Source organism: Tyto alba, unplaced genomic scaffold, assembly GCF_018691265.1.
Source record: "Tyto alba isolate M040663 unplaced genomic scaffold, T.alba_DEE_v4.0 Super-Scaffold_1000006, whole genome shotgun sequence".
Lineage (NCBI taxonomy): Eukaryota > Metazoa > Chordata > Aves > Strigiformes > Tytonidae > Tyto > Tyto alba.
Genome location: NW_024881272.1, coordinates 6,155,733 through 6,169,418, shown reverse-complemented (window position 1 = coordinate 6,169,418; position 13,686 = coordinate 6,155,733). Strand labels below are relative to the sequence as shown.

Sequence of the window (13,686 nt, the reverse complement as noted above, 5' to 3'; positions counted from 1 at the left end):
ACCCTGACGCCTCTAGCATGAAAACATCCACCCCCGGCAGCCGAGCTCCACTCGTGCCGACCCTGTGTCATTGCAGTCCTTCCCCGTTCAGCCTCGTAAAGCCGAAGGCAGGCAGCGGGTGCTGGAGGTCACGGTGGGACCCGGGGAGCAGGGTGCCATCTGTCCTTCTGCACACAAGGGCACCATCCATCCGCACGCCGTGCCCAGCCTGCCGGGGCGAGTGGAGCACAGATGGCTCAGTCCTCCTCTGCCTGCAAATTCTCCTCTACAGCCTCGGCATTCCCCTCATGCGGTCTCAGAGCGTCTCTGCTCCTGGCAGGAGACCCTGGGGGACACCACTGCCCTTGGCCACCTTCCTCCCCGAGGCCCCACACTCTTGCTCGCGCCGGGGCAGCGATGGTTTTACTACATCAGTGTGCTCTACTCCAAGGACTGGAGACCTCAGGTCAGGTTTTAATGGGAAAAGAACCCATGTGGAAGCATCCAGGTTGAAAATGGGCCCCCTTTTTGGGAAAACAAAACAAAACAAAAAAAAAAAAAAAAAAAAACAAGTAAACAGAAAAAACAAACAAACAAAAAACCAAACAAACCTAAAAACCCTACCACAAGAAAACCGATAACCAAAAATCAGTTAATTTAAAAAAAAAACCACAAACAAACAAACAAAAAACCAAAACAACCAACCAACAAAACAAAAAAAAAAAAAAACAAACCAACAACCAAAAACCAGTTAAGAAAAAAAAAAAAAGTCACAGATACTGCAACACACTTTCCTCCTTTTTAGAGCTTCTTTGAGTCCAGAGCGGATATACAGCACTGGTCACATCAACACTGTGGCTCCCGTGCTTTGATACAACAAGACAACCATCTTCAAACCCATCAATTTGTCACCTTTTGCCACTGTTAAAGACACATTCAACAAAGCAGTTACCAAACAGGTCTTAAAATGATACAAGGAAGAAGAAAGGATGGGGTGGGAAGAGGAGAAATACTGGATTACATGCTGAGGATGAGGCAGCAGTACCATGCTGCAGTGAAAAAAACTTTTATAATGGGATGTATAACAAGGAACACCATCTGTAAGCCATCAGGTAATACTGCTGCTCTCCTGAGGACTCGTGAGGTCTCATCTCATGGCTCCGCTTCAGGTTTAAGCGCCACAATTTGAGGAAAAACCGCCTTCGACTCCAGGAGGGTGTCAGAGAAGGTTATGGGACAGAACTGACAACAGACGGTTTGGAAAACATGGATGAGACAGTTGCAAACCAGGGGGGATCAGATGGTATTTACCCAAGAGGTGTAAAGGAACGAAAGTAAGAGTGTTGAACTAACTGTGTAGTGTGTAACCTGGTGCTTCAACTTAAACAGGCGGTGGCAAGCAAGCACAGCAGAACTGGCATTGCAGACCAGGATTATTGAACTGAACCGACAGCAAAGGCTAAAGCAGGGTGTCCAAAAGGTATAAAAACCTCTGCAGAGGGAAGATGTGCTTCATAGGTCTGCTTTGAAGGAGGCAACAAGTTTTCTCAATAAGGGTTATTGCTTGATTTAAGTTCACCTGAATTGCCAGAAGTAGTCAGAGAAGATTCAAGGTGAGGTTGGACGGGCCTCTGAGCAACCTCATCTAGTTGAAGATGTCCCTGCTCATTGCAGGGGGGTGACCTTTAAAGGTCACTTCCAACCCAAACCATTCTATGATTTTATGATTCCTTAACGAAGTTGGAAAGCCTATTCATGAGGCACTACCTGGTGAAAAGAAAGAACAAAAAAAAAAGGAAAACAGAAACATCCTATTTCTTGTATTCCCTTTCAGCAGTGGCCGTTAAGCTTCTGAACATCTCCGTGTACTTTGGCGACAGTTACGCGTTCACCACGTTGTGACAAAGCTGCAGCAAGAAGCGGAGCTTAGGGCTGACGATGATAAAAGAGAGCACATTTATAGAGCATCAGCAGACACACAAACTGGGGAATGAAAAGCTGACAGGCTGTTGGTGACCTCAAATGGTAAAATGGGAAGGAGCTGGGAGATTACCTGTTACGTCACTGTCCCATTTAAGAAGGGGCAGATGCTGATGGTTCCCTTCTACCCTAGAGAAAGCTTGTGATTGTCTACCTGTATTTCTCCAAGGCTTTTGATATGGTTTCCCACGGCCTCATCTGAGAGAAACAGGTGCATTACAGCCTAAACAAGTGTTCTGTGTGGTGTGGGGGGGAAGTGGCTGCCAGATCACACCCAGAGGGTGGGGGAAAATGGCTTCTTTTCAAAGTGGCAACCTGTCACAAGTGGAGACCATCAGGGATAGATATTGGGCCCAACAATGTTCAAAAAGTGATCTGGATGATGGGATCAAGAGTACCCTGATGAAGTTTGCTGAGGATATCAAGCTGAGCAGGGAAGCAGACACTCTGGAAGGGAGAGCTATCCTGCAGGAAGACCTGGATAGGCTGGAAGAGTGGGCCAACAAGAACCTTATGAAGTTCAGCAAGGACAAGTGTAAGGTCTTTCACCTGGGAAAACATCATCCGGGAGTGCAGCACAGGCTGGGGAGCAGCTCTGTGAAAAGGGACCTGGGGGTCCTGGTGGACAACAAGCTCAGTATGAGCGACCAGTGAGCTGCAGCAGCAAAGCAAGCCAACAGGATGCTGGGTCACATCAACAAGGGCATCACCAGCAGAGAGAAAGAAGTCATTATCCCACTCTACTCAGCGCTTGTCAGGCCACACCTGGAATTCTGTGTTCAGTTTTGGTCCCCACTATGCAAAAAAAGACATGGACAAGCTGGAGAGGGTCCAGAGAAGGGCCACAAAGATGATCAAGGGTCTGGGAAGCCTGGCATGTGAGGAAAGGCTGAGCAAAGTGGGTTTGTTCAGCTGTGAGAAGAGAAGGCTTAGTGGAGACCTTATCACCACGTTCCAGTATTTAAAAGTTGGTTACAAAGAAGATGGAGACTCCCTTTTTACAAGGAGTCAGATGGAAAAGAAAAGGGGTGATGGGTACAAGTTACTGCTGGGGAGATTCCGACTGGACCCAAGAGGAAAATTTTTCACAATGAGAACAATCAGCCACTGAAATAATCTCCCCAGGGAAGTGGTGGATTCCTCAACACTGTACGCTTTTGAGATTCAGATGGACAGGGTACTGGGCCACCTTGTCTAGAGCGTGCTTTTGTCAGAAAGGTTGGACCAGATGATCCTTGAGGTCCCTTCCAATCTGGTTTTCTATGATTGATTTAAATCAGATTTTATTACAGGTACTTACTGATGTCTGTCACTTCTACCAGGTCCTACCTGTCACTTCTACCAGGGGCTTGTATTAGACAGGATTGCTACTAAGCAGCATGAACAATTCAGAAAGACCTCGTCATGCTGGTTTGCATTGATACCCCATGTTAAGGGGAGAAGTCAACAAAAATAGGGGTAGAAAGGGGCAGGCAATGACAACATGAAGACACAGGGAGAAGGCAGTCCAAATGGGAAACTGTCTCCACAAGTGGGGAGAGGACAGATGGGCTCCAGAGGAGGAGCCACCTGAAGCAAAGTCAAGACTCCCAGCATTAAAGAGCTTCTTTTATAAGCCAGTCCCCCAAAGAGATATAGACCATCACGGCTCTACCTAGGGCCCAAAGCAGTAGTTGGCCAGCTGCGTTATAAGATCTCACAAGTTCAGGCTTTGGGCAGCTCTGAAGATTAAATTCAAGTATTTAAATAATTGGTATCTGATGGAGAGCCAGAGCAGCAATGGAGACACTGACATGACTCAAAGAAGCAGTAAAAAACCCACAAAATAACTCAGGCTTTGCATCTGCTGGTGGGGAGCACAGTCCACAGAACAACAAGGACTTTAACTACCTTCCCTCTTCAGTAATTCCTGTTTCTTGTCTACAGTCAGAGTCAGTCAACAGACTATCATTCATCCAAGAGCAGGTTCATCCATCACTTGGGAACATGGTTGGGCATCAGCTGTACCTTGCTGAAATGCCTGTCCCTCACCAGTGGACCCCAGAAAAGATGCAGATATTCAGTCCACCCTCTGCTTTCCAGGGTGGGATCAGCCCCTCTCCACACGTTTCATGCATGCTTTCCAAGAATAAGAAGTACTCCATGATCAAAGTGAGAAAAGCATGCGTGGATGCTTGCTTTGGGTTCAGCTCAACCCTACTGTGACCTTTAAAAAAAAAGACAGGTTTTTCACAACATTGGGGTTGGGCTCAGAGCAGCCAGAAGTTTGGAGAGCTTTTTGTTTTGAAGTATATGAAAATAAATTACAAAGAGGACAAATATAACTGGGACAAGGAAGCCACTGACATTCCAGTTGCAGAGTCTCGGTTTCAACATTTTTCCAAGGATAACAACGCTGAGGTTTTCATCCTCGTCCCCACTGCTCAGAAGTCTGCTGTTTGCAATGTTGCACCAAAGGCAGCAATAGCACGGTCAACCTGTGCTGCAAGAAAGCTACCGAAACGTGGCAGAGGGTCTGCTAGCCCCAGCAGCAAGAAGCCGAGATGGAAGCCCTGGATTTTACTTTGCTCTTGTCAGGCAGGGCTGGTATGAGCAGTGCAGCTTCACTGCTTCAAGAGCCCCGGGCTTTGTTCACAATCACTCCCACTGGCTCATGCGGTGCTGGGAAAATGTCACTCCTCCCCTTCCCTTCTATGCTCCAGTTTTTATCCTCTGTAAGCAGAGAACAGTTTCATAGTCCCCCCTTTGCAAGTGACAGCGATCTGCAGATGAAAGGTGCACAGCCAGTATTGCAGGTGAGTTACAGCATGGAAAAAAAAAAAAAAAAATCACCAATTTTCAACATTTCATCCCATTAACTTCCCAGGAACTTCCAAGAACTCTAACTGACGCCTTCAACACACAAATACAATGAATTCAGAACCAACCATCCAGTGTGAAACCCACAATGCAACTGCTAGATATATCACACTGCCACCGCAAAACAAATAAACAGCCACCTACGATGTACAAAGAACTGATAATGCTATGTGATTCATTTGGGGCATCCTGTCTACTTCACCTAACAGGAGTGCCCAGCACCCCATTGCAAGAATGGAGTTAGTGTCATGGAGGAACTGGGCATCTCCAAAGCCATCCGCCAAGTCAAAGAGCTGCAGCCGCGGCCACACAATTGCTGTCATTAACCAGGATAACAGAAATTACAAGGATGTGGAGCAAACAACTCCAAAAGCAATCTGTAAGCAAGAACTATCAGCCAAGTGCTTTGTCAAGAGGATCAAAAATGAGCCTTTTCACCCACAGTCTGCAGACAACTGGCAGTCCACAGAGCAGATTTGCAAGGAGGCGCGAGTAAGAGCAAATTTGAAGCAGCTGAGACACGCTGGCAAATAATTTGCAAAGAGGAATAAAAGGGGAAAGTCACTGAGTTGTCTCTTTGTTGTGGATTTTTTTTTTTTTTTTTTTTTTTTTTTAATCCTGTCCGGCTGGCTGTAAGAGGAGTCGTTATTCCCTGTAACACCAGGGGATACAGCACAACAGACACGCACGTCCCTTGTCAGGCAGCTTGTTTGCAAAGGGCTTGGAGGCCCTCCACAGAAAGGTGGTACAGCAGAGCAAGGCAGAGAGGCACTCATTGAATATGGATGCCCACCTGGCTCCTGAATATAGATGAAGATCTCAAAGGCTCCTTTGCTTCACTCATGTTCAAACACCACATCAATGACACAAGAGCTTCCCCAGAACAAAGTGACGAGCGTGGCCATTTCTCACCAAACGTGGCCCAAGCAGTGTGCATCCCATGATGGGGCTGGGCGACCTGGCAGGAGGCATCACCGTCCCCCTCCCCGTTACACCCATACCTCAAAATTCAAAAGCAGTCCCAGCTAGTGCATCCCCAAACACACAACAGGCGCAGCCATTTTACATCTCATCCAAAACACTCTTTGAGATGCTACAACTGTTAAAGAAAAAAAAAAAAAAAAAAAAACAAAAAACACAAAAAAACTACAAACCCAATGATGCTTCCAAGCTTTTACGCTTCTGATGCAATGTTTCTCAGCATGTTTGTTGGCATCTTGTTATCCCTCACAATCTCCCCGCAAGCCTTCCTGCATTGTGGCGACGTGTCTCCCCGCTTTCCCCTTCACAAACCGCCTACCGCCGAGACATTAATCCTCTTTCCAGAATTTTTGGCTTCAAACCACCTGATCCAGCTCAAACACACAGGGCCCAGGTTTTGTGTAAAGCCGGCAAAAAAAACCCCTGCCTCCATTGAAAATGTACACTTGTTCCTTCAACGCCCTTTTTATTAATTGCTATAAAACTTAATTTTATTCATCGTTTGTTATGCCTCAAAATTGGATGGGAAAAAAATTCAAATTAAGTGAAGTGAAAAGATTTCAGAGATGGTACAGAAGGCTCCTGAAGGAGCTGAAGAGAACTCTCCGGAGACTGGGAATGCATCGCTAACCCAACCTGAAAGAAAGAAGATCTTAAGACAAAGAAATCTTGCCAAATTGATTCTTTAATTATAACATTAGTCGTTTCTTTCAAAGACTTAGTGCAAGAGCTGGGGGTGGGGGGCAGAAAAGACTTAAAGGGAGAAAAGACTTAACATCACCAGGATGAGTGGAAGCAATTAGGAGGATTTAAATTACTCTGTTTGGTACAAGGCAGATGGATTTCATTTTTCTTGCCATCGTGCTCATCTTCTTGCTCTGCCATCAGCTTCCAGAGGTCTTCTCCTTGGCAGACCCGAGGACCCAGGCTTCCCAGGTCAGGCAGCATCTCCTTCCACTCTGCACCCCCTCAGCTATTGCTGTGGACCATGAATACGAGTGATTACAGCAGCTCTGTCACCCTGGAAAGGGCCTGGAAGTATGAGACTGGGTAGGGGAAAGGAGTTCACCAGGGTGACAGGTTTACATCAACAGGAGGACAGATGCTGCAAGGAATGGAGGAGGGCTTTACTGCAGAGGCTGAGGAAAAGAAGACAGAAAAGAATCAAAACACAGCCTGTCTGGTATCAGAAACTCCGCATGAGTCCTCAAGCATGGCTTATTTTTTATCTTCACTCTTTCATCTTCTTGCTCCCAGCGACAAGCTAGACATAAACCGTCTTCTTGCAGGAGGGGCAAGGCAGGCAGAACCTCTGCAGCGGCTGGGAAAGGTGAGCTGTGGTCATTACCAGGATGGCATCGCTGCTGCCATGGCACCGTGCATGCCACTGGCAGCAGGGACTGGCCAGCACGGCTCTCGCCCCTTCTCTTCTGCTCTGGAGATGCAGCATGAATGCACAGATCCAAACTGTTTTACAGGAGATACAACTGAATAAAAAAAAAAAAAAAAAAAAAACAAAAAACCAACAAAAAAAATAAAATAAAATAAAAACAAAAGCCCCATTCCACAAAGAAGGGAGAGCAGACCTTTGCAAATATCTGGTAGGGTGCATGTGCAACTTTTGCAGCCCCCAGACTCAAAGCCAGCCGGCCGGAGGGCACTGCACAAAATGGGCCACCGGCCGCAGGGGGGGAAGGAGGTCCCATCCACCCCACAGCAGAGGTGGCTGCAGCACGCGGTTCCCTCCCTGCACTACAGCAGTTCTGCCCGGGGAAGGGGTGCAGAGCTGTCGGTGCACCCTGCCCCACCGCGGCAGGGTGCTGGATGGCACCAACCTCGGGCCGCAGGACGGCAGCAGGCAACACTTGACAGGAGACTCAGCATCTTCCCGAGCTCCCAAATCCACCGGCTGCCACGTGGCAGAAAACAGGGCATTTCAGCTGATGCTCCACCCTCGCTCGCTCCCACTGACTCTCTTCTGCCAGGATTATTTCAGTAGCTTGTGTAGCTTTAAAAGCTGAGCAGTCACATCTCCTTGGGCTTCATACCTGCTCTCAAAGAGGAACGGGGCCAAATTTTTTATTTTTTATTTTTCATTCCCGCTTTCAGTTAGAATTAATTGATCCATAATTGCACCCATAGAGGGGGAAAGTTAATAGACACAGTAATAAGTGCCAAAGCCTCAGAAGTACTGCCTCCCCAAGCCCCTGCCTGGAGCGACTCCATCTCCTCTTAATAGCGTTGCATGCAATTCCAATGCATGTGTGCGTGTTAGTATTTAGAGAGAAAAGTCGAGGAGCCTCGGTATGATGGAAATCATTTCTTTTCCTCTCCCACATACTTTGTGCTTAGGAGCAGATGGATCCAGGCTGTTTACATCACGGAGGTCATGCCTCAGCTTAACAGTTGGGGAACTGACTGTTGGGAGAGATGCGCATCGCAACCAGAAGATTGCTAAATCTGGGCTCCGGCAAACTTCTGATGGTGGCAAGTTAAACATACAAATGTCCTCCTGCAGCCTCTTTGCATTCAGGACCTGCCTTGGGTGTTTGATTGTTTCCTCAAAGAAAACCGCTGCTGAGACGAAGCGAGGGCAGAGAGGCAGCTCTGCAGCAGCTCGTGAGCGTGAACTTCGAGGAGAAGGCTGGAAATCCCGAGCGGGCCGCGTTATTTGCTGGTGCAGATGGTGCAGTTTGCAAGCAACGTGGGCCCGGGTTTCTGCAAGCAGGCTATCAGGGCTCGCCGCTCACCGCTGCGCCCCAAGTTGACAGAGTGGCTGTGATTTCAGCTAGCTGGGCACGGCTGCCTGTCTTCCCCCAAAGCAGTGCCGTAAGGCTGGGGAAAGGCTTCCTTTGCGTGGAGGTGTTTCCATGGAGCTCATCCCCAAAGTGACCTTCTCCTCCTAGCTCAGCCCAGCCGCGGGGCGCGCAGGGGGATCCGGCCAGACCCTGCCTGCTCATCCAGCTCAGAGGCTGGGGGAGGGAAAGGTCACCTTTCCCTTCCTGCAGCAGAGCCAAATGCTCCCTTCCAGCACAAGAGGATTGCAGGAAGTGTTAAAAGCAATAAAAACTAAGTAAGCAAAGTGAGGAACGAAGCCCTTCTTCTTGCAGTCAAGGATGCGTGATGCTTGCATGCAGGAGGACCTTCTCCCATCTCACGTTGCACCCCTCCGCGGCTCCAGCAGCGGCTTTGCCAAGAGGATTCTTCACCACTGCCGAGGTACTGCATCCACCGAGATGCAGAGGATGTCTGTGGCCATGGCCAGGGAAGAGGGCAAGCACGGTGGCCTTGCCGTCGGCTCGCCACCTCCGCTCAACCTCGCTCAGCCCTCCAGGGAGCTGAGCAGTCGCGCTTTTCCCTAGGTATCTGGCACGCCACGAGAGCATCTCCACTGCCAATTAGGCCACCCACCCACTTGCATCCTTCCCCAATACAAACCCTATTAGTGATAAACAAACAGTCGAAATGCCAGCCGGCGCCTGGGAAGAGCCCTAGACAACTGCATCCAATTCGGCGGGCGTGGGAACAGCTGCCTGGCGCAGTCCCGGTGCAGGCAAGCACCGAGCATGGACCAGAGGCATGGGCCGGGCTTCTCTCCAGCCACCCCGTGGTCCTCCTACCAGTGGCTGGCTTGCAGGCCAGAGTAGTGCTACCTCGCTGTGTCCCCAAGGCTGCTCTCACCATCACCAAAAGCCTCAGTGCCCACACAACACACTACGTTGGAACTATTCAACACTGCAACAAGGGGCTTTTCCAGCTGCCTGGCCCCGAGCTTCCTAACTTCCCTTCTCTGGGCTTTTGTAGGAAGGCTCCTCCTTGATACCGACACCCAGTTGGACTTTGCTCAAATCCCCAAGCTGGATGTGGCATAAGAAATGCAAAACCCACCCAACACTGCTTGGATATCTTTGTCCTCCATAAGAGCTCCCTCTCAACAAGGCAGCATGAAGCCCTTCCTCCCTTCCAGCAGCCTGTCTCCAGAACCCCTGCACTCACTCAGACCCCAGCCTGAGAGCTGGGGAAATTCAACCCACCAACAGTCCCTGAAGCCCAGCCCCGTCGCTCCAGAAGCACTCCTGAAACCAGCACCATCACACCTGATCTCACAGGGACACCTAGGACAGGGACAGAGATGACCAGGGCCAGTCTCCACATTGATCCCCGCACCTAAGGGCTTTCCAGCTGGCCAAACAAGTGCTATGATGGCTTTTTTTGTTTGGTTGGTTTGGGTTTTTTTGCCTCAGTGGGCAATTAGGAAAAAAATGACCTGCTGCTAGGCACGGGGTCCCTGCTGCCACCTACAGCAAGGTCAGAAGAGCCCACATCCCCCTCCCAGTGCAGGAGGGGACATGCTCTCCCCAAGCACCAACCCCTGCCAGCAGTGAAGGATGTGCTGATGCAACCACAGTTCATTGTCATGGAGACAAGATGCCTTTTTCTCTCCAAACCCAGCTTAATGGCTTGGATTAAAACCTCCTTTCCCTTGGGAAGAGCAGAACTGGGATAGTTGCATTGTCCCGACATCCCCAGCTCCTCCACATGCCCTCCAGGCACCCCTACCCTCACCAGTCTTCGTTCCCCATTGGCATTGGGCACATCCTCCCAGCCACAGCCCCCACAGCACAGACGTGCCCCACATTGCTCCCACACGTGCCCCAAACCCATCCCAACCCGTGCACATCACATTCCATCAGCCAGCAAATATACACCCGGCTCAAGCACCTTTCTATAAGGCCCCCCCTTGTCTCTCCCCTCCAGCACGTCCCAAGCAGCCAGAAGATCGACGCTGACCAAAACCATGAGCTTTTCAGAAAGGTGAAACAACCAAAAAGCATCTTCAAGGCTGCCCCTTTACCGGCTCCTTGGGGAGCGAAGGAACTAAGCAGAGCTGGGGAGCGATCCCTTGCCGTGGGGCAGGCAGGCGTGGAGGGGACGGGGGGGAACCAGCTACTGGGGTCCTGGGGGGCACAGCAGTACCAGGGGCCAACCTTGGGGCTGAGAGACATGCGACGGGCGTGACCCAGAGGGGAAGGACGGCATCTCGCTTACCCCGACAGCACTCCCAGGACAAGGTTGAGGACAAAGAAGGATCCAATGATGATGAGGGGGATGAAGTACAGCCAGTTCCAGGTGGCTCCTAAGGCATCATTGGTCTGGAGGGGAAAGAAAAAACACGTGTGACATTATCTTCAACACCGGCACCCGGGCCAAAGGGAGGGTGCTTTAGCTTCAGTGCAGCGGCGATGCTCCCTCCAGGCCCCTCGGGGTGACGTGGCCATACCTGCTGAGCCTTGATGGACACCGGGCTCTACCTGTGCAGGCATGCCCACAGGGGAGTTCCCGACACCCCTCAGCATCCTGCCCCAGCCACGCTCTCCTCCTCCATCTCCAGCCCTCATCAGGCAGGACCGATCTCCTCTGCCTCCTCCTACCATCCCTGCAAGGACGCAGGGGCTGTAAGACAGTGGTATAGGCGGAGATGTAGGGCCCTGCAGCCCGCATTTGGGGTGCTGAAGGTACGGGGGGTCACCCTGCGCATGCCTCCCCCCACAGCTTGATCTGGTGCTCCCCCTGCTCATCCCACTGAGACAGGGCAAAGCAGCCCCGCAGCGGCAGTGCCTGCCGAGCACAGCACGGGTTAAAGAGGGAAAGATTTATAAGGTGCCTTAGGGCCAGGGAAGCTGGTGACTAAAGAAGAGGCAGCCGACGCTTGTCCTTCCATGCACGGCAGGAAAGGGGCTGGTACGGACAAGCCCCACACCTTCAAATGGGTGTTTTGCTGATGGTATCATCACTACATACCTTGCAGACACCCTCCTGCCCTGGGCGCATTACCCCAACCCCAAGGAGCTCAGAGTGGAGGAGAACTTTAATGACAGGGCAAAGCCTGGCAGCTAAAAAGGCTGCTGCAAGCCCTTCTCAATACCTCCAGATATTTATTTACCAAGGCTTTTACTAAAGCTGTGCCCCCCTGTACCTCGCAGCTGCTTCCCAGGCCCCATTTGTCCTCCGGTGCCAGGCACGGCGCACATGACGCCGGGCTGGAGGGTGATGCAGCAGAACGTGACTGTCTGGGGGAGGTGGCATCAATCTTGTTGCAATGAAAGACTCTTTCTCTTTTCTCTCTTTTCCCCCCTCTCCCTGTGATAATTAAGCCCTCATCTTCGTCTGAGTCATTGGCACCACGTCTCCTGGTCAGCCAGTGCAGGAGCCCGAGACGAGGTTCTGCAAGGGGAGAAGCGCTTCTCTGAGGGGGAGAGAAAGCCACTGTGCTGGGGTCTTCCTCCGGTGACCAAGACACCAGCAGGAATCTCAGCTGGGCTTCCACACCACCCTGACACTGAGCCCAAGGCAGGAAGGGTGACACCAGCCCATCCCACTGCGGGCACCGGCCACAGCACTGGGAGAGGGATGCTGTGAGCAGAGACCCCAGTGCCGAGGAGCAGCCGGCACGCAGCAGCAATAAGGACTTCGAGGTTGGGGAAGGCATCTAGGAAGACTCACTGCCTTCCTCTTTCAGCACCGGGGAAACCACACAATACCTTTTCTAGGTCCTGCATACCTTTCAAGAGCTCCAGTCCACCACCAGCCCCATTCCTCTGGGCCACATGAGAAGCAAGTGCAGAAAGGTGGGAATGAGGCAGGGGAATCCCATACCGCCGATGCTCATCACCACCCTCCAAGGGCACCCAGGCCCCTGTGCTCTGCTCTGACAGCACCATTTGCCATGACATTAGTCTTCAAGGCATCTTGCACCCCTGAGCCCAAGCTTGGCTGGGCTTCAGCTCCCTGCCAAGATGACATTGGGTACCCTGCCACCCGTGACAGGATTACTCACCTTTGAAACTGGCTCCCACCCAAAAACAATGGGCTTTCCCCAAGCTCCTTGGCACAGGGAATGCAAAAGAGATGAGCTCCTTTCCTACAGGTGAACAAGACATCTTCCCCCAGGGCTGGGCCATCACCACCCTTCTTTCGGCCTTCTCCTCTCCAGCAATGCTCAGCAAGAGATGGAGTCGGAGACAGGGATGAGATGATGGAGCAGAGGGCAATTTCCCCAGGGTTATCAGCCAGTGATACCAGCAGCAGCACCCAGACCACCTCTTTCCGCAGCGTTTTGTGGACATAGCCAAAGCTGGTGGCACTGGGGACATGCAGCTGGGAAAGTGGCAGGGGCTTGGCAGCACCCCAATGGAACAGGCTGTCTGCAATCCCGACCTCTACGTGCGTTTGGGTACCCAGCTCCCATGGGGGTGGAGATAAAGGACATTAGACAGATTTTAGGGCTTTCTGGGGGGTTACACATCCAGCACTGCTAGCAGCCAGCCGCTCCAGGAGGGGCAGTGCTGGGGCAGGGGAGAGAATGGGGAGCTGTGGTCATGGACCCCACATACCCAAGGACACACCGCTGGCCACAGCGAGCTCAGGGATGGTCCCAGCCTCCCAGCCCCAGGAGCAGTACTGCAGCCACACAAGTCCCCTTGGCTGGTGCCAGCTCTGCTGGGATTCCCCTGCCTCGAGAGAAAATTTCCCAGGGCACATCCCAACGCTTCCTACAAAACCAGGAGCTGGTGATGCCCAGTCACAATGCAGTGCCTTCAGCCCATCATCTAGTACCTGCTCCGCCACTCCCAACTGCCAAAATTTGCCCTTTTATTCCCCAAGGAGCTGGAAGAGTTGCTCCAGTACCTCTGCAGCACCCAGGCTGCAGAGGTCCTAGCCGGGGGGAGCAAGGGGGCTAGTCTGGGAAAGATGAGCACCTTGGCATCCCACAGGCTCTGCTTCTCTAGCCCGTGGTGGAGAGCACGCCCACAAAGCATCCAGTGCAGCAGGACATCAGCACGCAGAACAGCACTTGTGCGTACACACACACGCAGAATTGGGTCT

At 51.4% G+C, this 13,686-nt stretch overlaps 1 protein-coding gene across 20 annotated transcripts in view; it reads right to left on the bottom strand.

Moving 5' to 3' along the window:
* CACNA1E (calcium voltage-gated channel subunit alpha1 E) overlaps nt 1-13,686 on the bottom strand; it is a 139,966-nt gene that overhangs the window by 49,590 nt on the left and 76,690 nt on the right. For all 20 annotated transcript variants that reach the window (XM_042806126.1, XM_042806173.1, XM_042806140.1 and 17 more), the window contains one exon: nt 10,849-10,952. In XM_042806126.1, the coding sequence (XP_042662060.1) occupies nt 10,849-10,952 (104 nt within the window). The remainder of the gene's footprint in view (nt 1-10,848; nt 10,953-13,686) is intronic.